This window comes from Canis lupus, chromosome 33 (genome assembly GCF_003254725.2).
Source record: "Canis lupus dingo isolate Sandy chromosome 33, ASM325472v2, whole genome shotgun sequence".
Classification (NCBI taxonomy): Eukaryota; Metazoa; Chordata; class Mammalia; order Carnivora; family Canidae; genus Canis; species Canis lupus.
This window is the reverse complement of record NC_064275.1, coordinates 28,846,537-28,869,812: the sequence shown is the minus strand read 5'-3', so window position 1 is coordinate 28,869,812 and position 23,276 is coordinate 28,846,537. Positions and strand designations below refer to the sequence as shown.

The following is a 23,276-nucleotide window of genomic DNA, read 5'->3' as shown; positions in this document are numbered from 1 at the left end:
TTAAAAAAATTATAAGCTATTTTTTTCCTAGGATGTGCCTCATTTGTGTTTGTATGATATTTCCTCATAATAGAATTGAGGTCATGTATTTTGGGCAGTAATATCACAGAAGTGATGCTCATGTCCTTCTGATGGTACACTCTTGATTTGTCCTTTCACTGCTGATGTTAACTTGTTGGTGTCTAATAGGCTTCCTCACTATCAGTTACTCTTTTCTTACTAATTTTCTTTGTAATTAATAAGTATTTTGTAGAAAAGAACTATGTCAATGAATTTTTTTTATCAAACTTCCATTTTATTAATTTACATATTTATATCAACAGTGGGTCATGGATTCCATTTTATTCAAGGTATTACCATTACTATTATTATTTATTTTGATACTTAAGTTCCCCCAGATTTAGCTAGAGGAAGCCCCTTTAGGCTGGTTTCTGTGTCCTTTTGGCCTTTCCTCATCTTTCTTTGAATATTTCCTTGCTTTCTGGCATAAGATATTCTATATTTATCTTTACTTTCTTTGCCCCAGCTCTTGTGTCAACTAATTCTTCAAGGAGCTCTAGTTTAATGGAGTGTGGTATTTAAGAGACTAAGATCAATTGTTAGATACACTGTTCATTGCCACTGGGGTATAGCTACTCCCCATGCCCTCTTGGTAAACAGATATAGGAAATATATGTGTGTGTGTAATTTGTATATATACCCGTATGTGTATGTATATAACCATGAGTTTGTACCAGTATCTTTAATTCCAGTCCAAAACTAAAGGGTTCAGCTTAGTTTTCTCCCTTTCCATATTTATAACTCCTTTCTCAGGGGGGAAGTTTGGCTCTCTTTGTCCTCAGTGTGCTTATTAGATCTGTCCACATCCCTTTCACTTTCTCCCGTCTCTACCTGATTACTACCATCCTTACCCACCCCGATTCTAACACAGTTCACCAGGTCACATTTCTCCCTCACTGCAACCCAAATTCCATGCACATCTTTAGGATATAAATGCTCTTTCTTCTATTAAACTTTCTAAGCTTTATTGTTCTTGTTTCTACCATTTTTTGATTGTAAGAGTAATGACAATACTGATTCCATCTTTAGCCCTCCACCTTGTTCATGTCTGATTGATGAACTCTCTTGGGGTTATGTGTTCCAGGCCCCTTGGAGATTAATATACATACCTTAGAAATGCCTGCCAAGGCTGGAATGCAGGGAGGCTTGCTTTCGCCTTCCATGAATCTATTAGAGATAACGTAGTCTTTCCTCCTCCTGACTCACAGATGGCACCACAGGTCTTTTTTTTTTTTTTTTTTTAAGATTTGATTTATTTATTCATGAGAGACACAGAGAGAAAGAGAGGGAGAGACACAAGCAGAGGGAAAAGCAGGCTCTCCGCAGGGAGCCCAATGTGGGACTCCATCCCAGGACTCTGGCATCACACCCTGAGCCAAAGGCAGACACTCCACCACTGAGCCACCCAGGCGTCCAGGCACCGCAGGTTTATTAAAGATCAGTGTTCTGTTGGATGCTTGTGAAATCTTTGAAGTGCATGTGAGCCTTTTGATCTTACTACATGACCTTCTGCTTGTCACCTTGCTTTATAAAATCTGAAGACTGAAGTCTGCACTTTGCAGAGAAGAGCAAAGCTACACAGCTGTCCAGATCACTATCTGCCCAATCCTCCCTGAATTAAAGTGTATGGAGATGCCTGCTTCAGTTTTCAGTCTCACAGTGCCTTCTCTGTTTGAAGGATACTTTACAGTCCCTTCACCTTCCAACATTGACTCTTAATCATAAAACAGTCTGACACTATTAAATCTGGGGGCAAGGGGGATTCATATGCCACCCTTCTTGCCTCAGTTAAAGCCGTTACAGGACAGGCACTGTGTCATGGGCTTCTTTGGTATCCTTTTTGGCCACTGAGCACAGTATTCAGGCAATTCTCACTTAAAAGAATAATTACATTGCACTGTAGTTATGGCAGTGCTAACTAGATGTGGGACAGACTTACGGAAGAGGTTACACTTTGTTTTCTTGAGCTTATTAGAACTTAAATTTCCAAATTAGTATTATATTTAAACTTAGTTGATGTTAGAGTCATTTTAAAAATGACTCAGTTGTTGAAATACATTTTTGGAACCCCTCTTTTGAAATTGCCTTTAGTAATAGTTTAATAGCCTCCTAAGAAAATCAAATGTAGTATTTTGCATCACACCCATATTAACTTAATGTTAACTAGTTTAGTCAACTACCTTTATCAAAGTTGGTTCTGGGCAATTTTGGAGTATTTCTAAAAATTACATTGACTTACAAAGTAAAAATTTGCCACCATCAGACTTACTCAGAATCACACACTTGGTTTGAAGATAGGCCCAGGAGAGAAGTTCCAGAAATATTTAAAGTGAAGTAGCATAATTGAAATTAGTGAGAAGTCTTTTTAGAAAACACCTTTGAAGGATCCCTGGGTGGCTCAGCGGTTTAGCACCTGCCTTTGGCCCAGGGCGTGATCCTGGAGGCCCAGGATCTAGTCCCACATCAGGCTCCCAGTGCATGGAGCCTGCTTCTCCCTCTGTCTGTGTCTTTGCCTCTCTCTCCCTGTGTCTCTCATGAATAAATAAATAAAATATTTTTTTAAAAAAAGAAAAAAGAAAAAGAAAACACCTTTGAATGGGGATCCCTGGGTGACTCAGTGGTTTAGCACCTGCCTTCAGCCCACGGCATGATCCCGGAATCACAGGATCGAGTCCCGCATAGAGCTCCCTGCATGGAGTCTGCTTCTCCCTCTGCCTGTGTCTCTGCCTCTCTCTCTCTCTCTCTCTGTATCTCTCAATAAATAAATAAAATCTTTAAAAAAAAAAAAAGAAGAAGAAGAAAGAAACACCTTTGAAGAAGACATTTAAAATTGTTTAAAAGTTAGCTTTAGAAAAAAAAAAAAAAAGCTAGCTTTAGGGATGCCTGGGTGGCTCAGTGGTTGAGCATCTGCCTTTGGCTCGAATCCTGATCCTGGGATCCTGGGATCGAGTCCTGCATCAGGTTCCCCTCAGGGAGCCTGCTTTTCCCCCTGCCTATGTCTCTACCTCTCTCTGTGTGTCTCTCATGAATAAATAAATAAAATCTTAAATTAAAAAAAAATGTTAGCTTTAATGGGAGCACCTGGGTGGTTCAGTTGTTTAAACATCGTCTTGGTTTGGGCTCAGGTCATGATCTCATGGTCATAAGATGGAGCCCTTTTTTGGGCTTCACGCTTAACCTAGAGTCTGCTCCAGATTCCATGCCCTTCCCCTTCTGTCCCTTGTACACCTCCCTATCTCAGAAAGAGAGAGAGAGAGAGAGAGAAAGGAAAGGAAGAAAGAAAGAAAGAAAGAAAGAAAGAAAGAAAGAAAGAAAGAAAGAAAGAAAGAAAGAAAGAAAGAAGAAAAGAAAGAAGAAAAGAAAGAAGAAAGAAAAGAAAAGAAAAGAAAAGAAAAATTCTTTTTTTTTTTTTTTTAAGTTAGCTTTAGGGCAGCCCAGGTGGCTCAGCGGTTTAGCACTGCCTTCAGCCCAGGGCGTGAACCTGGAGACCCGGGATCGAGTCCCCCATCGGGCTCCCTGCATGGAGTCTGCTTCTCCCTCTGCCTGTGTTTCCGCCTCTGTGTGTGTGTGTGTGCACGTGTCTCTCTCATGAATAAATAAATAAAGTCTTAAATAATAAAATAAAATTGACTTTATTAGTTACCCCTTGCAGTTAAGATATGAGTCTTACCTTTATTTATTTATTTTTTAAAAAGATTTTATTTATTTATTCATGAGAGACAGAGAGAGAGAGGTAGAGACACAGGCAGAGGGACAGGCAGGCTTCTCACAGGGAGCCTGATGCAGGACTCAATCCCAGAATCCCAGAATCATGCCCTGAGCCAAAGACAGACATTCAACCACTGAGCCACCCAGGTGTCCTGAGTCTTACCTTTAAAGATGTTACCAATCCATGTATAATCACTAGGACCATTTTTATACCTGAGCAGATCTGGGATAGTGAAAAAGAGTAAAAAACTTTTACTATGCACATTTCTGTGTATTACCTTTTTTTTTTTTTTACAATGAGCATATATTATTTTTATAATTTAAAATAACTAATAAAAATTTGATTTACAAAATTTATGACGTGTGGAGAAAATGACATACTGAATAATGGCTCTTTCACAAAGGTTTCAGCTGAAGTATAATGAGGATACTATAATCTACTGAAATGCTTTTTTTAAGGTTTTATTATTTTTTTTGTAAGTTTTTTATATTTCACTAGTCTCCACACCCAGTGTGGAACTCAAACTTACAATCCTGAGATCAAGAGTTGCATTGCATGTTCCACGACTGAACCAGCCAGGTGCCCCTACAGAAATGTTATTCTTGACAGCTTGGCTTCAGGGGTCTATGAATCCAAATTGTAAGTTGTGTGTTGTCTTATATATTTACAGAAAAGTGTCCATAGCTTTCCTCAGATTTTTTTGAAAGTGCTAAAGTAAAAGTTTAAGAACTGCTACCCCAGAGTGAAAGTTCTTTTAGACCTGAATAATTTAACTTTATATGAGATTAAAGATATGCCTATATCCCAAATTGTGTTTTATAGTCAGTCAACATTTTTAGTAAATTCTAATGTATTTTCCTGTAGGTGAAAAAAGGCTCATAATATCATATACGAGAATCTTATTGACCTGATTTTTTCTTTTCCTATTTAAAGGTTTCTTGTTCTCCTCAAGGTCTGACAGTTTGGGTTCAGAACACTTCATATTTGTGTAGTCGAGCTGGACAGGTCCTCCCCGTCAGTATTCAGATGAATGGCTGGATTCATGACGGTAACCTACTCTGCCCATCTTGTTGGGACTTCTGTGAGCTCTGTCCTCCAGAAAGAGATCCTCCAGCTGCTAACTTGACCCGAGCTCTGCCACTAGGTGAGTAGTCTCTGTGATTGGAGTAAAGACCAGGACTTTTCTTATATAATGTTGGAAATTCCCTTCAAGGAAACTCTAAAACAGGTGGAGCATCTTCTCTTCTAATTGCAGTTTTGAGAAAGCCTCCTTCCCACATTGTTAGAAATTGAAGGTAAGTAAATATGACACTTCCGTTCAGTAAGAGCAAGGATAAGGAACTTTTCGTCTAAAGATCCTCTGATTTGCAAAAAAAAAATAAAAAAATAAAATTCATTCAAGATTATAAAAATAATGTTTCCACCATTCATTTTGAAATCAAGTGTAAACAAAATTCTCATTAAACGCAAAAAGCAGTTAAATGTATTTCAGTTATATAGGCATACCTCATTTTATTCTTCTTTACTTTATTGCACCTCACAGATACTGCACTTATTACAAATGGAGGGCACCTGAGTGGTTCCGTTGGTTAAGTGTCTGCCATCTGCTCAGGTCCTGGGGTCAAGTCATCCAGCTCCCTGCTCGGCAGGGAGTCTGCTTCTCCCTTCCACTTGCTCATGCTCTCTCTCATGCACACTCTCTCTCTTTCTCTCTCAAATAAATAAAATGAAAGGTGTGTGCCAACTGTGTCAGCAGCTCTGCCAGTACTGAGCACCACTTTCCCAAGAGCATTGGCTCAATTCACATCTCTGTGTCACACTCTGGTAATTCTTACAGCGTTTTAAACTTTTTAATTATTATTATGGTGAACTCTGGTCAGTGATCTTTGATGTTATTATTGTAGTGTGTTCTTTGGGAGACACCAGGAACCACACTCATAAAACAGTGAACCTAATTGGTAATTCTGTGTGTTCTGACATTTTCCACCTACCAGCATTCCCATTTCCTTCCCCTTCCTCAGTCCTCCCTATTCCCTTAGATACAATATTGAAATTAGGCCAATTAATGACCCTACCATGTCCTCTAAGTGTTCGAGTTAAAGGAAGAATCACATGTCTGTCACTTTAAATCAAAAGCTAGAAATGACTCAACTTAGTGAGGAAGGCATGTCAAAAGCTAGTCATGTCAGTTAGCCAAGTTGTGATTGCACAGGAAAAGTTCTTGAAATGAAAAATAATATTACAGTGAATACAAACAGGAATGATTTTTAAAAAGTGAAACAGCCTTATTTCTTATATGAAGAAAGTCCGAGTTATCTGGATAGAAGATCAAACCAGCCACAACATTCTCTTAAGCCAAACTAACCCAGAGCAAGGCTCTAATTCTCTTCAGTTAATTCTAGGAAGGCTAAGAGAAGTGAGGAAGCTGCAGAAGAAAAGTTGAAAGCTAGCAGAGGTTGTTTCATGAGATTAAGGAAAGAAGCTGTCTTTGTAACATAAAAGTGTAAGGGGAAGCAGCAGGTGCTGTTGTATTAGCTGCAGCAAATTATCCAGAAGATCTAGCTCAGATGTAGTGGAAGTGGCTATACTAAACAACAGATCTTCAATGTAGATGAAGCTTCCAATGGAAGAAGATGCCATCTAGGTCATTCATAGCTAGAGAGAAGTCAGGCCTGGATTCAAAGCTTCCAAGGATAGGTTGGCTCTCTTGTTAGGGGCTAATGCAGGAACTTGAAATTGAAGCCAGTGCTCATTTACCATTCTGACAATCCTAGGGCCCTTAGGAATTAGACCAGATCCTCTCTGCCTTTGCTCTGTAAATGAAACAAGCCTGGATGACAGCACATCTGTTGCAGCATGGTTTACTATTTCAAGCCCACTATTGAGACTTACTTCTCAGAAAAAAAGGATTCCTTTTAAAAATTACTGCTCGTTGTGAATACACCTGGTCATCCAGGAGCTCCAGGGAAATGAGCCATGAGATTCATGTTGTTTTCATATCCACTAACACAGCATCCATTCTGCAGCCCACAGATCAAGGGGTAATCTTGCCTTTCAAGTCTTCCTATTTAAGAAATATATTTTATAAGATATAGATAGTGATTCTTCTGATGGATTTGAGCAAAGTAAATTGAAAATCTTCTGGCAAGGGTTCCCGATTCTAAATGCCATTAAGAACATTCGTGATTCTGGAGAAGTCAAAATACCCACATTCACAGGAATTTAGAAGAAGATGATTTCAACCCTCATGGATGACTTTGAGAGTCCAAGACTTCAGGGGAGGAAGTAAGCACAGATGTGGGGGAAACAGTAAGAGGACTAGAATTAGAAGTCGGACATGAAGATGTGACTAAATTGATGCAATCTCATGATAAAACTTGAATGGATGAGGGAGTTGCTTCTTACAGATGAGGAAAGAAAGTGGTTTTTTGAGATGGAAACTAGTCTTGGTGCACCTCCTGTGAAGATTATTGATAGGACAACAAAGGATTTATCAAACTTAGTTGATAAATCAGTGGCAGAGTTTGAGAGAATTGATTCCAATTCTGAAAAAAGTTCTGTGGGTAAAATGCTATCTAATAGCATCATGTGCTACAGCGAAATAAATCATTTGTGAGAGGAAAGGTCAATCAATGTGACAAACTTCATTGTTGTCTTATTTTAAGAAATTGCCAGAACCACCCCAACCTTCAGCAGCTACCACCCTAACCAGTCAGCAGCCGTCAACGTCAAATCAAGACCCTCCACCAGCCAAAAAGACTTCTAGAAAGTTCAGATAATGCTTAGAAGTTTTGAGCAACAAAGTACTTTTAAATTAAGGTCTGTACATTTTTTTAGACATATGCTATTGCACATTTAATAGCCTTCAGTACAGTGTAAATACAATTTTTAAATCCACCAGGAACAAAAAATTCATTTGACTTGCCTTATTGCAATACTTGCCTAATTGTGGTGATCTGGAACCGAACTCACAATATCTCGGAAGTATGCCTGTGTTACGAGTAGGTGAGGTAGAAGAAAGGAAAAGACACTGGAAAAGATACTTAAAGAAGGGATTCACATACCGGTACACAAAGAAGAGAAAGGTGCAGGGACACAAAAACACCTGCACAAAGTGATAAAGAAAGATGGGCTAGTAGAGGCAAAGTGGTTTTCACTGAGGTATATTTTTTCTCATTGTCTCAGACTCTAGAGTAGAATTGAGACTAACAGAACAAAGTTGTAGGGAGACATATTTCAGTTAAATCCTTTCAATCATTAGTCCAGGAGAGTAAAGGAAAGAACTGCCTTGAGAATGGGCCATTTCCCATTATTGAAGATGTGTAAGCTAAGACTGATGACCCGTTTCTGAGAGTTATAAAAGTAGAATTCATGAATTCTCAATTAAAGCTCTGACCTAAGATCTATGAGATTTTAATTAAATAACTCTGAGATTTTAATTAAATGACCTATGTGATTTTATCATAGTCTGACATTTTTAGAATTGAATAATAAAGATGTTATGCACAATTTCATTTTCTCAGTTGGAGGTTTTTTTTTTTTTTTTTTAATGGAACTGTGTAGCCCTTTGCCTGTTCCACAGTCTGGTTGAAAATGGAGGGCTACATTCATTTATACCTCAGACTTTCTCCACCTCTAAGATTTAGTTTCCTTTCTTTCCCAACCCTGGGGGCTTTCTACAGACATGAGCTGATAAGTAGAGTGTGAGTTTTAGGAGACTGGTTCATGTGGGGTGCCCCGGGGGGCCTGAGACCACCTCTGGGTTTGGTGACTCTCTAGGACTCACAGGACTCAGGCTGTCTTTGTACTTGTGGCTAAGATTTGTTATAGTGAAGAGATACAGGGCACAGTCAGCAAAGGGAAAGAGGCCACTACTGTGAAGTTGGGCGGGAACCTGTTCTCAGACACCAGCTAAACGCCATCCTTGCAAGTAGGACTTTGAAGGATGGCAATCTCAGGCCTTCTATGTTAGCTCTTTTCTTCACAGAACTTTGGGGATAAAAAAAAAAAAAAAAGAACTTTGGGTATTAGCTGTTTTCTACAGTTGTAATAGTAATAACACAATGAATTATTTGAAATTATATAAGATCTTAGGTACTTTTGGTGTGGTAAATAGTACAAATAGTGTTCAATACTCTTAGTTAACTTTTACTTTTTTTTTTAAAGGTTTTATTTATTTATTCATGAGAGACAGAGAGAGAGAGGCAGAGACATAGGCCGAGGGAGAAGCAGGCTCCACACAGGAACCCGAGGCGGAACTCGATCCAGGGACCCTGGGATCACGCTCTGAGCCAAAGGCAGATGCTCAACCGCTGAGCCACCCAGGTGTCCCAGCTTTTAATATGAAGCTGATAGGATGACTTAATTTTGTTGTAAATGTCAAATTGCTTTGGCTGGAACAAGAGGGCTGACAGTCCACAAGTTAGGTGGTTCTGATGGAGTTCCCATCCTCAGGCCTGATCTCAGTTAACTGTAAGATCTATCACCATTTCATTGTCCAAGAGAGGAGCAGATATTGAGCCATTGGCAGTTAGAGTTGAAATAGTTATCCCAGCTGGTTCAGGGGTGAGAGTCTTAGGAGTACTGTAGAAGAATGTCTGGGAAAGAGGGGAAATCCAGACCAGGTAAAGAGGCTGTGAGATAATTATTTCCCCTTCTTGGACAAGTGAATCTATTAAAAGAAGGTGGGGGGTAAAGATGGCAAACCACCCACCCCTCCACCTGCATAGTCTGCACCTTAGACTCTGCTTATTCTGCTCCCTGCTTATCAGTCACCCTTCTGATATGGTGCTGCTAGGATGTGCTTGATTTCCCTATTAACTTACCCATTTCTATGAGGAAGGAGGCTCAGAAGAGTGTTGCAACTGCCAAATCACTACTACAATTTTTTTAAAGATTATATTTATTTGAAAGAGAGTGTGCACAAGTATGGGGAGGGGCAGAGGGAGAAGGAGAAGCAGACTCCCTGCTGAGCAGGGAGCCCCATGTTGGGCTCAGTCTCAGGACCCTGAGATCGTGACCTGAGCCACCCAGATGCCCCCACTACTACAATTTTGAAAAATATATAACTATTACAAGAATAGATTATTTTAGGCCTTGCTTTTTTTTTTTTTTTTTTTTTTTATTCACGAGAGATACCGAGAGAGAGGCAGAGGCAGAGGGAGAAGCAGGCTCCCCTCAGGGAACCAAAGTGGGACTTGATCCCAGGACCCCAGGATCATGATCTAAACCAAAGGCAGATGCTCAACCACTGAGCCACCCAGGCGTCCCTTAGGCCTTACTTTTTAAACATACACATCACTGTTGAAATTCTAAAATATCCTGACTTACCATATTTGTTAATGTGTTCACGGAGCATCCTGAGCCTTTACTGAATATTCATTGTGTCAGAAACTATGACAGAGGGCAGCCCAGGTGGCTCAGCAGTTTAGCTCCTGCCTTCAGCCCAGGGCCTGATCCTGGAGACCTGGGATCGAGTCTCACGTTGGGCTCCTTGCATGGAGCCTGCTTCTCCCTCTGCCTGTGTCTCTGCCTCTCTCTCTGTGTCTCTCATGAATAAATAAATAAAATCTTAAAAAAAAAAAAAAAAAGAAAGAAACTATGACAGATATTTCTTTCAGGTAAATAGTTTGTTTCTGTTTAATACTTTTTTATGACCCCCCAAACTTCTAAAAATATTTTGATGCTTTAAATGTATTTGTATGAGAAATACTAATACATTTAATTCTAATAATTAGAATTAACCTATGATGAAGCTTATTAAACAAATGATCACCCCTAATCTATTTGTTTTATGAAAGTTTTTAAGTTTTTAGACATGCCTTTAAAACATTAAACATGCTAATATTCTGGAGGAAGTGTAAAAAATATTCTTCTCCCTAAATTCTTCTGATTGTTGTTGTTCTTAGGTGTTAGTTCACATAACCTTTTCTTTTATTTGTAATTTCTCTTAGAACGTAGAACTCCTTGTTTTCTCTCTCCTTTTCTCTAGTTGTCATTTCTAAATGCTAGAATGTGATTAGAGTGTGACTAGATAGTTGTTCTGTATTGCCTAAGAGAGTTTTCCATTAGTGACTATGAAAGATTTATTTCTGACTTCTTTCTAGTCTCTTTAGATCTTAGGGGTTGTTTTTGTTTCCATTTATTGAATGCTAGACACTTTGCCAAGTGCTTTATGTCTATAACATTGCATTTAACTCACAAAATCTAATGAGGTAGGAATTATTGTTTTACACATGAGAAAACTAAGGAATAAAGAGATTAAATAATGTATTATCCATGAACTAATAAATAATGAAGTTCAGATAAAAACCCAGATCTTATTGTCTCTAATTCATTTTGAAACCCTCTATTTGAATCTTTTAATTTCAATTAGTATTTGCACAGAAAGTGCAGTGTTTTTGAAGAACAAATGTTCCAGAACTGCCATTAATGTTTTAATAGCTTGTTAAATTTTAGTACCAACAGTAGAGAAATGATAGTTCTCCTGTTTCCTTTGGGCCAAATTGAAAATCAAGAGATAAAGGAATATGCCTGTGTTGTTAGTCTCTCTAGGATCCATTCCTTAATGCAGCCAGAACCACTCTATCTGATGCTCTAAGCCAGAATTTATCCCATAGGACTTTCTGGGTTGATGGAAATGTTCCATAGTTTGCACTGTCCAATACAATAGTCATTAGTCACATATGACTGTTGAAGATGTAAAGTGTGGTTAATGTGAGAAACTATTTTATCTTAATTAATTTAGATTTAAGTAGCACATACAGCTGCGGCTGCCATATTAGATAGTGAAGTCCTAAGTCAGAAGTTCTCAAACTTTAGCATGCATCAGAATCATGTTAAAATCAAGAATTTCAGGTTCAAAAGATCTGGGTTGGAGCCTGCAAATTTGCATTTTTAACAAGTTCCAGGGTAATGCTGATATTGTTGACACAAGGACTACACTTTGAGAAGGACCATTCTTACTAAGTGGGATTTTTTAAAAGATTTAACAAATACCAGCATGATTCCATTGAAGAATAGAGATTCCCCATGATTTACCTGGCTTATAGGCAGGAAAACAATTTTTAAAAAATACTTCATCCACACTGCCTAGTGCCCAGAAGAATAAGCTCCGGTGCCTTGATATTATTTTTCTCACCTTTTAAGCAAGTCAGACTTGAATCTTGGTTTATTCTTCGTTGATCGAAATATTAGAAAGGACAACTCATTCTAAAATAAAGTCAGGCTGACCTGTTCTCTTGACTGCAATAAAAATGTTTTCCATTCTGAGAATTATTTCAGGAAGTCATTTTAGCCCTGAGAACAACTTGTGGCTAAATTAAAATTTATTCCTAGTGCCCAAGACCATAGAATCTTCTACCATTTCCGTATCAGCCTGGCATGATACAGATAGATGGGTAGGTAGTTAGAGATCAGGGCCGTATGTTTACCTGGACAGTGCATGTGCTTATGGTCTTGGTATAATTGTTAATAGCGCATTCCCTTGTGTTAATCAGAAAGAAAATTTAGTTGATCTAAGCAAATTTCATAAAGCAGACAATCTCCACTCTCAAGAATACAGAGAACTGCAAAATAAGGGAAAAGAACTGCAAGCAGGAAACAAGTACTCGGGTTAAGTTGATTGGCTGGGGTGGCATATCTGACCTTATATAGAAAGATGAAGGACAAAGGAAATAAGTACAGAACCCAGAGCTGGCTTAGCAATTGAAGATTAGCTTACTTGGTATTGCGTTTCTGGTCAAGTGGAGGAACATAAAAGTTATCTAAGTTTCAGTTTGCTGGCATTGCACCACTGGCACAAGTGACTGTATCTTGGGAAATTTATTGCAACACTATTTACTTTCCTCTATAGCATCTTAGGCTTTGTTGGGATATTTCCTGAAGACTTCTTTCTTTTTGGGGGTGCTGCTCCTAACTTCGATATGGTGGGTACATCATCTTTTCTTCCTGCATAAAATATTTTGTTCTTTTTCCATAAATGTATAAAAATGACTTTGCATATCTAGGTTTCAGGAAGTTAATTTTGATTCTCCTTTCCAAGGTGGTCCTTGTTTACCTTTTAATAGTCACCTGTACTCATCTGTCAGTTTTTAGTTGGTATGATTTATTCCAGAAATGTCTCTAGAAAGTCAATTTCTTGTTTTCTACCCTAGATCTCTGTTCCCGTTCCTCTAGCCTGGTAGCCACCCTCTGGCTTCTGCTAGGCAATCTCTTTCCTCTGCTGGCTGGATTTCTTCTGTGTGCATGGCACTAGGAGTGGAAAAGTGAATTCTCAAGACATTCCTTTGTGTCATGTTCTTCCGAACAAAGCACAAAATCTGGGTGAGTGCCAGCCTGTACAGATGGCAGAAGTGATGTTCCTGACTTTGGCTTGGAAGTGTTGACCACAGTCGGACCTTGAAGCAGAACTTCACAGCAGTCACTCTTCAGCAGCAGCCCAACAGCCTCAGAGGTTGGAGGAGGAGAAGGAATTCTAAGTCACCATGTCTTTATCTGTCAAGATATATAACCTGCCTGAAGTTTGCCTTTGAAAATGGGATAATTGGTGAAATTTTCAGAGTGATTACATACCCCAGCATTTTCATTAACCTAAAATGTTGGGAAAGTTCATCAATACTGCAGCAACTTAAAAAACAGCTATTACAAGATTATAAGTTATGAATCCTGTCCTCAAAAGTATAAATTGTCCTTTGACTTACAGATAGTAATTGAATTGGGTTTCTACATCACTGCTGTACCTATATTGAATTTAATAGTTGTGCATGATACACTTAAAACATTGTCCTCATTATTCTAAGAGGCTTTTTTTTTTATTATGTTTTGCTCATCTTATGATTTAACCATGCTTGCCTTTTTCAAACCAGCTATGTGACAGTTTACTACTGAACCATTATGTGTTGGTAGACCCTTCAGTGTATTCTCCAGTAGTTTAATAATGACTTGAAAAACTGTGGGAGCAGAGAGAGAAAAATACTCTGCCCTGTAAGAACATTGAAGACATGCAAACAGAAGAAAACATAATTGTATGTTTTTCAGATAATAATTATGACAACTGTAATCCAGCAAAAACAGAACTATTCCTTTTTGACAAATGAAGATAAATTATGGTACTACATAGGGAGATACGCAGTTACTTGCAAGTATGCTAAGAAATTGTTACAGAAGAATTTCTACTATCTGAAAATCATATATAAGAAGAAAAATATGAGTCAAAACAAGATGGTCTGAATTGTTTACTAATAGCAAAGTGCAGGTTGGGTGTAGGGCCTATTCAGTAGGGCTGCCTTTACCCACAACATAAAACTCAGTCGACAGAAGTCAGAAAATTGCCTGTCCTTTAAAAGGAAGTGATGTTCTTGATTCAGTGTGATTTCTGCCAAGTGCTCTGAATGTCAAAATGAAGAAGTTCAATGAAGCACAGGTAAATGGCAGTAGTAACTATGACTCTGGTAAGGTAGCCAAATGCCCTGTCATCTCATTAGTAACATTTATGAATGGATGAACAAGATTCCCATTGTCACTACCTACTATCCAGCGAAACCACAGACAAGGGACTGGATTTGGCAGGCAAAAACAAACAACGTAAAAGGAGATGATAATTTTTTGCTTCCTTCTTTTGACACTCCTCTTGTTACCACGTAGACTCTCATCCTCAGAAGCAATTCTGCTCTGGTACTAGAGCTTACCACTCCCTCTTAGTAATTCCAATTTGAAATTTATTAATGATTAGTAATGCCCAGTTCTCTATACAGCTAATGAAATCCTGCAGCATTATAAACATAATTCCTGGACAAGATTTTTTTCACTCATTCATTCATTCATTGGTTCTTTAACTCAGCATATAGTTATTGAGCGCTCCATTTAAGAGATTGTGTTAAGTGAGCAAGCAGTATAATTACTAAAAGGTAATTCCAACTGATTATTTGGTATTGGAGCCAAACTACCACCCCAGCATAGAGGAAAGCCGCTTTTTTCTAATGCATAAATTTTAAATATGTATTTGCATGCAGTTTTAAATTGGAGGTATTTGTAAAAAAAAGCTGGGAGTCTCGAGCATAGACAACTTCAGCTAAAGAGAAACTAATAGTAATGGTGTCAGGCCAGTGCTCAGTTTTCTGCCTTTGTCACACTTACTTTAAAAGTCAGAGAAAAGTGTAGAGTGTATTTTTAAAGAAAATCCTAAAACTCTAAATTTATATATCTATTGTGATGAATCATCCTGCAAAGTTGTATAAAGAATTTCACCAAAAATACAATGGATAATATATTTGAGATTCACAGTGGTAGGTTTGATTATATTTTGACTGTTGTGCAGTAATGCCATTTAGGTAGTATTGTTTCCGAGCATGGTGCTTTTTATACTTGAAATATATTTTTGCTTTATTTTTTATTGATATAATTATATTTGCACTAATGACTTTCTGAAGAAAATATTATAGATGACATTTTTTCTATATATATTTATTAAGCTTGGAATCTGATACCCTAGTGTTTTCTCTGCACAAATAAGGGATTTGATGAAGTACGAGGCTAAGAAATCCTGACTTTCTGAGGGTAACTAATGGCTCCTGTGTCTTCCTTCCTCTTCAACGAGTCTTGAGAGTGGTTGCTGATCACCGATTCTTCCTAGTGTACTCCTTGAAGACTTAGAAGGCCACTGAACCTGTAAGAAATATTAAGGGGAACATTTGAGTCACTTAGAATATGACCATGTTCTAAAAACAAACTTAAAATCTGAGATTTTAATGCAGAATTAGTAGGCTAGAATTCATCTTTGAACTGAAGAATTTGAAATGGCCTAAATGTTGGTATCCTGTGGCAGGATGCCCTTTATGTTAACAAAAGTGGTTCACTGAGAAGACTAGCAGACTGCGGCCACTGGTGGAAGTGAGGTGGGAGGAGAAGGAGGAGTGGCTGATCTGGGGACAGACAGTAGAGTCTCTGACTCAAAAAGTGTGGAGTGCATATAAAAACTGACTAGACTACCTCAGTTTTCAGTTCAGATTTAGGTTCATTTTGATAGTATTAATGTCCCAGTTGTCAATAACAAATGAATTTGTTTCTCAGGTTTTCAAGAACAGAATTTACAGGAAGGCAGCAAAAGCCATGTAGGCAGACTTAAGCTGACAGCTTTAAAGAAACTGGCAAGCAGTTAGGGTAGTCTTAATGTAGACCCCTCTAATATTCTCCTGAAGAACGTCCTTTTCCCTTACTTACTTCTTAAGGATATTTATTTTTGTTAAGTCCAAATAGACATTCTTAAAATGTTATAAATTATGCTTGAAATTAGCTTCAGCCTAGTATGTTGGCTTAGAGTTTATCAATATTTGAAGATGAAACAAATTAATGAAGTTTAAGTGACTTTAGGAAGATATATAAATATACCTGAGTATTCTATAAAATTTAGTCAATATTCTCCTCAATATTATAGAAGACTTACTGAATGAGATGAACTGTAAAATGACTAGCTGCTTTCTCAGAGTCTTTCAACTCTAATATTCTATGACTAACACTCATCCAGACTCGGTAGGTCATTGCTGGCTCTGATTGCGTCCTGGAGTATGCCAGCTTGCACATCATGTTCATCACAGTGTCTTGTGCTCAGTGCCGTAGCGCTGTCCGTGTCCTTGGACATTGAGTGGTGAGAGAAGAGCCATCTCTGAGGGCATTTGAGCAGTCCTGGTAGAGGAGATGGACAGTGGTCAGTGACAGCCTCACAGACCCTTTTCACAGTGGGCACTAGTCATTCATGCCATGTCCTTGCAGCCCTGGCTGGAGGACGAATATATTTTAATAACGTCTGTGCTACTCATTCTGAAGAAAGAAATAACCTGAAAGGATGACTTTTTTTTTTTTTTTAATACAGTCAGGATAGGGAAAGAAATGGTAAATTATTTTCTTTTATGTTTACATTTTTGATAAATGAAATAGAAGATTTGAGAACTAATCTTTATTTGTGTTATTGAACTTTACGTGTAATGTATTCCTTAGTAAAAAAAAAAACAAAAAACAAAAAACAAAAAAACAGAACTTTAATAAAAATGGAAACCAATCTGTATCTTGTCTTTACTTACCATCAATTTTTAAAAACTTGGATGAAGAACACAAGCCATGCGCACTATTTGGGGAAGATGAGGAGCTTATTGTGAAATAATTCAATTTCTACTTTAAATGGAGTAAATTATCCTACTTAGAGAATAGGGACAGATCTTATGTAAAGCTATAGTGAGTAGCCCTCCTCAAGTACTTATGTAGGAAAAGGAGCACATTAAAACAATTCAAGTCAAGCTTCTCTGGCTGCAGATTATTCCAGTTGCTTTTGTTTTATGCTGTGACTATGAGTCTCCTTGCATGACCACCCTGGCACATACACATACCACACTCTGGAGTAGCAGCAAGTAGATTGTGGCTTTAGTCTTGGAGTGTGATTCTTCTTCATAACCTGAATGTAGTTTGAGAAAGGAGAATCTATCTCCTGAACATGCTTTCACCATGTGCACTTGGAGCCATTCCGTCCAGTGGCATAGACCCAAACATTTTATGAAGTTGATTTTTTTTTTAAGATTTTACTTATTTATTCATGAGAGACACAGAGAAAAAGAGAGAGGCAGAGACACAGGCAGAGGGAGAAGCAGGCCCCATGCAGGGAGCCTCACGAGGGGCTCAATCCCGGGTCTCCAGGATCAGGCCCTAGGCTGAAGGTGGCACTAAACCAGTGAGCCACCAGGGCTGCCCATATGAAGTTGATTAAACATAGCATGTGTGACCTGATTGTGGGAAATTTTAATAATATTTAGATTTTTTAAGCTTTAAATATCTCCTAAAAGCAACTAAAACTATATGTAATAAATTACTTCAAGTAGCTGAATTAAGCCAGTATTATTTGCATAGCATACTGAAGATAAAGCTGTCTCCATCTTATATATTATACTATTTACCTTTGGGTATGTTCATAAAATATAGCTTATTTCATAGGTTTTATTCATAGACATTAGTATCTTAGACTCAATGCCACTTTAACACTCAATGCCACTAATAGTTAATTTTTTCAATTTAGACAGAAACAGTGACTCAACAACTTTCTGACATTATCACATTTGGAAATACTCAAGTCACAGTATGTGAACACCCCCTGGCTTCCTCTCCCCAACCCCATTAGGTTTCATAGTGACATTTCAAGAGGGCTACAACCAACTTGGAAGAGATTTTCACATGCATTCACACATATGAATGTGTATATTTTGAAGATTTTGATTTATCTGCTTGAGGTCATGAAAATGTAATGTAAGCAAGATAACCACAAAGAATAGAATTTGCTCTATTGTCACATGTCTCAGCACAGTTTGACACCCCAAGCCCCAGAGTCTTAAATCTTTTTTTTTTTTAATTTTTTTTTTTTTTTTTTTTTATTTATGATAGTCACACAGAGAGAGGAGAGAGGCTGAGACACAGGCAGAGGGAGAAGCAGGCTCCATGCACCGGGAGCCCGACGTGGGATTCGATCCCGGGTCTCCAGGATCGCGCCCTGGGCCAAACGCAGGCGCCAAACCGCTGCGCCACCCAGGGATCCCCCCAGAGTCTTAAATCTTAAACAGGTTATGCCACTATTCTAAAATGATTTAGGGACACCCTGAGTGGTTCAGTTGGTTAAGCATCTAACTTTTTTTTTTTTTTTTTAAGTAGGCTTCATGCTGGGCATGGAGAGCTCAAACTCACAACACTGAGGTCAAGACCTGTGCTGAAATCAAGAGTCGGATGCTGAACCAACTGAACCACCCAGGTGCCCCAAGCATCTGATTGTTGATCTCAGCTCAGATCTTAATCTCAGGCTCATGAGGCCCAGCTTGGAGCCACCTTTAAAAAAATAAATAAAATGATTTGGTTAGTTGTGAAATTGTATGCTTGCTATGAAGTAAATAAAATCTGTAAAATCTGCATTTCTTATCATAGGTTTGACAAAGGAGTGAAGAAGGAGCCAGTAAGTGCTATATAGATGCTAAATAACCTTTAGGGATAAGTATCTTCACAGTGGAAAGAAAAATGAAGAAATGAAATGTCTGAGGCAGGTCAGTGCTCAGACTGAGGTAAGTTAGTGGCTTTGCCACATTAGGATCTTGCCCCAGAACCTCTGTATCAGCACTATGCACCATTCTGAATTTCCACAGATGGGGGATTTTCTCCATTTTTGTCTAATTTATCCTCTCACTCCACCCAAGCATATGGACCATGCCTCCTGCTTCCTCATCATCAATTTAAAACATTCCATTTTCTCAAGTATATGTACATATCTCTTTGGTGGCATCATTGCCTGGGAGCGGTAGTGAGGGGTCCCATCCATGCATCATTTCTTAAAGACTGAGACTGAGGGAGCCAGCAGCCCTCACTAATTTACTAACCTGGTGGAAACCAGAAACTCCTATGCCCCTTCAGTCTGTTCCTGCTATTTTATGATTTCCATGCCACTATTCAGTTTCCAGATCAGGAATGACAGTGTCTGGTGTGGCTGCCCACGCACCGTGGCCCAGGAGGCATAGTAATGAGAATGAGCAGACTGGAATCCACTGAGCTGAGGAACACGGTGGGTCAACTCCAGGGAGGGTAGGTAAGCGAAAGGCATAGATGCAGAAGTCATTTAGTCCAGAGGCAGAAACAGTGAAGGTGAATCTATAGGGGAAAAAGAAGTCCTGGAATTAGTGAAAGATTAGGGAAACAGGACAAGAGAAACGAGTAAATGCAGACTGAGCAGACTGCATTGTGTTGGATGGGAAGGGGCTGCCTTTTATCTGGACTCCCAGGGGTACGTGCACTGAGAGTGCCTTCTGATGCACAGTGGAGAAACTGAATCTAGTGGTAGAACATTGAAATACCATTTGTTGGGTACTTGCATTTAGCACCAACTGTGTCAGGCAGGCACTTACTGGGCCTTCCCGTGGTCCACAAGAAACCAACAGACATGGTCTTTGTCCTGGAGCCAGTGAAGGATGGCGACAACTGAACAAGCATTTACAGGGAAGTATAGGCTTGAAGTTGGTAAGATAAAATGTAAAGCATGGGAGACAGGGAGAGAGCAAGGCTGAAGATACAGGAGACTGAGATAGCAGTAAAGTCAGGCTCTGAGAAGATAGGAACTAGGAGCAGGGCAGCCCGCGTGGCTCAGCGGTTTAGCACCTGCCGTCAGCCCAGGGCGTGATCCTGGAGGCCCAGGATCGAGTCCCACATGGGCTCCCTGCAGGGAGCCTGCTTCTCCCTCTGCCTGTGTCTCTGCCTCTCTCCCGGTATCTCTCATGAATAAATAAAGTCTTAAAAAAAAAGAAAAACTGAGAGCAGCCCATAAGGTATATCGTCCACTGTAAGATGGGACATGGAGGGAAGCAGGAGCACATTTTTAGGTCTGGAGGCTGGAAGCTAGGTCCCTGGCTCTAGAAAGGAAGTCCTCGTCTGCCGTGAATGGGGTTTGAGATTTGAAGAATACTGAAGGCTTAAGCTTTTGCAAAGAGCTATGTTTGGGTAGTGACTGTTCTGGGTCCCTGTTTCCTGGAAGACAGTCTGTGCCTTTTCAGTCCATAGAATCAAATCTTTTATTTCACATAATTTTTTTTAATTTCATCTTTTTATTTACTGTTTTCAGTTTTCCTCTTTTAGGAATATTACGTATTGTCTTCAATTATTAGCATTTTTTCTCTACTCCTTAATTTTTTATTTCCTTGTCCTTTTCTCATTTCTGCCCACTGTCTTTTTTAAGGTGTTGTCAACAGCATCTCTTGTCCCTATGCTCCTTTCATTTTTGTTCTCTTTTCTGTGGTTTTACTTTTCTGTTTCCTGAGCCAAAGCTGCCTTCAGTATCCACAAAGCTTAAGATAAGACACTGGACCTCTGGGTATGACTGCAGCTGCCTCTAAGGACTTGGGTCTCCATAATCTCGGTTGCTAAAAAAAAAAAAAAAATCTCGGTTGCTAATAGCTGCAGCAGCAGAAAGATGGGCGCTGCTTCAGGTCTGCTTCTAAAATACTGTGAGTGCATCCAACTGGCAGATCCTAATTTACATACAGAATCCTAACTGCAGGGGAGTGTCAGAAATCTAGTTTAAAGCTTTATATACTCTGTACACAGAGGGATGCAGGAATGGAGATTGAGAGAGCTAACTCAGTATCTACCACAATCTTGTGTTGCAAACACTTTTTTTACAACTTTATTGTTTGTTAGATGAGAGTTTTAGCTCTTTAAATAATTTCCCCTATGGTTTTTGTCTTCGGTGTTATGCTTAGAAAAACTTCCTTACCCTTATTACATGGATTTTTTTTCCACTTTAAAAGATTGTTTAGATTTTTTATTTGGAGAATTACTGACCACAAATAATAAAAATAATTTGGGGTACCTGGGTGGCTCAGTTGGCTAATCATCTGCCTTCAGCTCAGGTCATGATTTCAGGGTCCTGGGCTCAAGCCCTGCATTGGGCTCCCTGCTTGGCTGGGGAGCCTACTTCTCCCTCTACCTCTACTCTTCCCCAACCTCATGTCTGCTCATGCACACACACATACATGCTCTCTCTCTCTCTCTCTCTCTAACAAATATTTTTTTAAATAATAGAAATAATTTATAGTTTTCACTCTTTAAAATATTATGTAGAGAAAGAAGTAAATGTGCTCCTCCTTCTTCTGGGCCCTTCATTTCTATCCCTCCAGAGGTACCTAAAGGTCCCCAGTTTGGTACATATCCTTTGTTAAATAACAAAATTCAGGGAGAACCTGGCTGGCTCAGTTAGTGGAGCATGTGACTTGATCTCAGGGTTGTGAGTTCAGGCCCCATGTTGGGTGTAGAGATTACTTTAAAAAAAAAAATCTAAAAACAAAATTCAACTGAGTAAATTTGAAGCTCTCATTGGCTTTATTCAAAGATTCATAAATCAGGCAACATCCCCTCTAACAAATAGGAGCTCCAAGAAGCTGTGCAAAATGGAAGGATTTCGTAGGGAGAAGGGGGTGGAAAGGAAGTTTCTAGCAAAGAGTGGATTGAGGCAAAGTCACAATGCTTTGAGGAAAGATGGGAGTCTCTCAGATGGATTACCTCACTAGTGCTGACCAGGTAATTCAGATTGACTAGTTGGTTATAGTCCTGAGAGAAGTTGAAACTTCAGTTAGGTTAGGTTGGTATTGCTGTTGTGAGACTTAGCACAAATTACCTCATTTTGGGCCTGTTGTTTCTTTTCTAACACTTTTCAAATTTGACTATTATATATATGCATAAATGTACACTAGGTATGTAACTTTAAAAATAAAAGTGGTATCCCTCTACTCCCTCTACCCAAAACAGTAATTGCTTACTGGTTCAACACAGTAATCTTTCCAGGTCTTTAAACTTAGGTTTACCTTATAGTTTATAATAATTTTGGTACTCATTATGAATGTGGCATCATTTATTTAATCACCTATATTTTATTCTGGTTCTTTTCTTTTTTTTTTTATTTATTCTGGTTCTTTTAAGTTTTATATTTTGTTCTTTAATATGGTAGGAATTTTTTTTTTTTTTTTTTTTTTTTTTTTTTTTTTTTTTAGAGAGAGAGAGAGAATGTGCATTGGGGAGTAAGGGGAACAGGCAGAGAGGGAGAGAGAATCTTAATCAGGCTCCATGCCCAGCATGGAGCCCAGTGTGGGGCATGATCTCACAACCCTGAGATCGTGACCTGAGCCAGAATCAAGAATCAGACTCTTTTTTTTTTTTTTTAAACTTTTATTTATTTATGATAGACACACAGTGAGAGAGAGAGAGAGGCAGAGACACAGGCAGAGGGAGAAGCAGGCTCCATGCACCGGGAGCCCGATGTGGGATTCGATCCCGGGTCTCCAGGACCGCGCCCTGGGCCAAAGGCAGGCGCCAAACCGCTGCGCCACCCAGGGATCCCCCAAGAATCAGACTCTTAACTGACTGAGCCATTCAGGTGCCCCAACAGGAATTAATTTTGACATTTGGCCTGAGGGAAGGATTCTAACTTAGTTTTTTTTCCAAGTACAATTCTAATGTCATTTTTTAAAAAGATTTTATTTATTTCTTTATTCATGAGAGACCGAGAGAGAGGCAAGGCAGAAACATAGGCAGAGGAAGAAGCAGGTTCCCTGCAGGGAGCCGGATGTGGGATTCGATCCCAGGACCCTAGGATCATGACCTGAGCCAAAGGCAGATGCTCAACCACTGAGCCATCCAGGCGTCCCTACTGTCATTTATTGAACTCTTTCTACTCTAAAGAGGAATAGATTTTTGAAGGGTCATGGAAGATACTTCCCTGGAAAAGAAAGCAAAATGGCCCAATGTGCAAAAGAATTCAAGCATAAAAATCCAAAATTCACCCCTTCCCAGAAATTATTCCACTTCCTTCCCAGGTTCATATATGCCTTTCTCATCATTAGAAAGCAGCATGGCTTTGAGATTGGCCTAATCCTATAGGTCTGCATGCTTCAGCTCTGCCTTGGCACCCTTTGGTAGTGGTTACACTAGATTAAAGGGCTGACCC

The 23,276-nt window shown here is 39.0% G+C and overlaps 1 protein-coding gene across 3 annotated transcripts in view; it reads left to right on the top strand.

The window, feature by feature from the left end:
- The window catches only part of LMLN (leishmanolysin like peptidase), an 89,936-nt gene extending 69,688 nt beyond the window's left edge, over positions 1-20,248 (top strand). The window contains exons 16-18 of one of the 3 annotated variants that reach the window (XR_007407900.1): positions 4,703-4,913; positions 7,435-12,696; positions 12,925-16,823. Coding sequence is in view for 2 of the 3 variants with exons in the window: in XM_025474617.3 (XP_025330402.1) it covers positions 4,703-4,913; positions 12,925-13,025 (312 nt within the window). In the remaining variant the exon portion in view is untranslated. Of the gene's footprint in view, positions 1-4,702; positions 4,914-7,434; positions 12,697-12,924; positions 16,824-18,721 lie in introns of those variants that run through there. The other 2 variants (XM_025474636.3, XM_025474617.3) reach the window with 2 other exon arrangements.
- Positions 20,249-23,276: the final 3,028 nt, after the last annotated feature.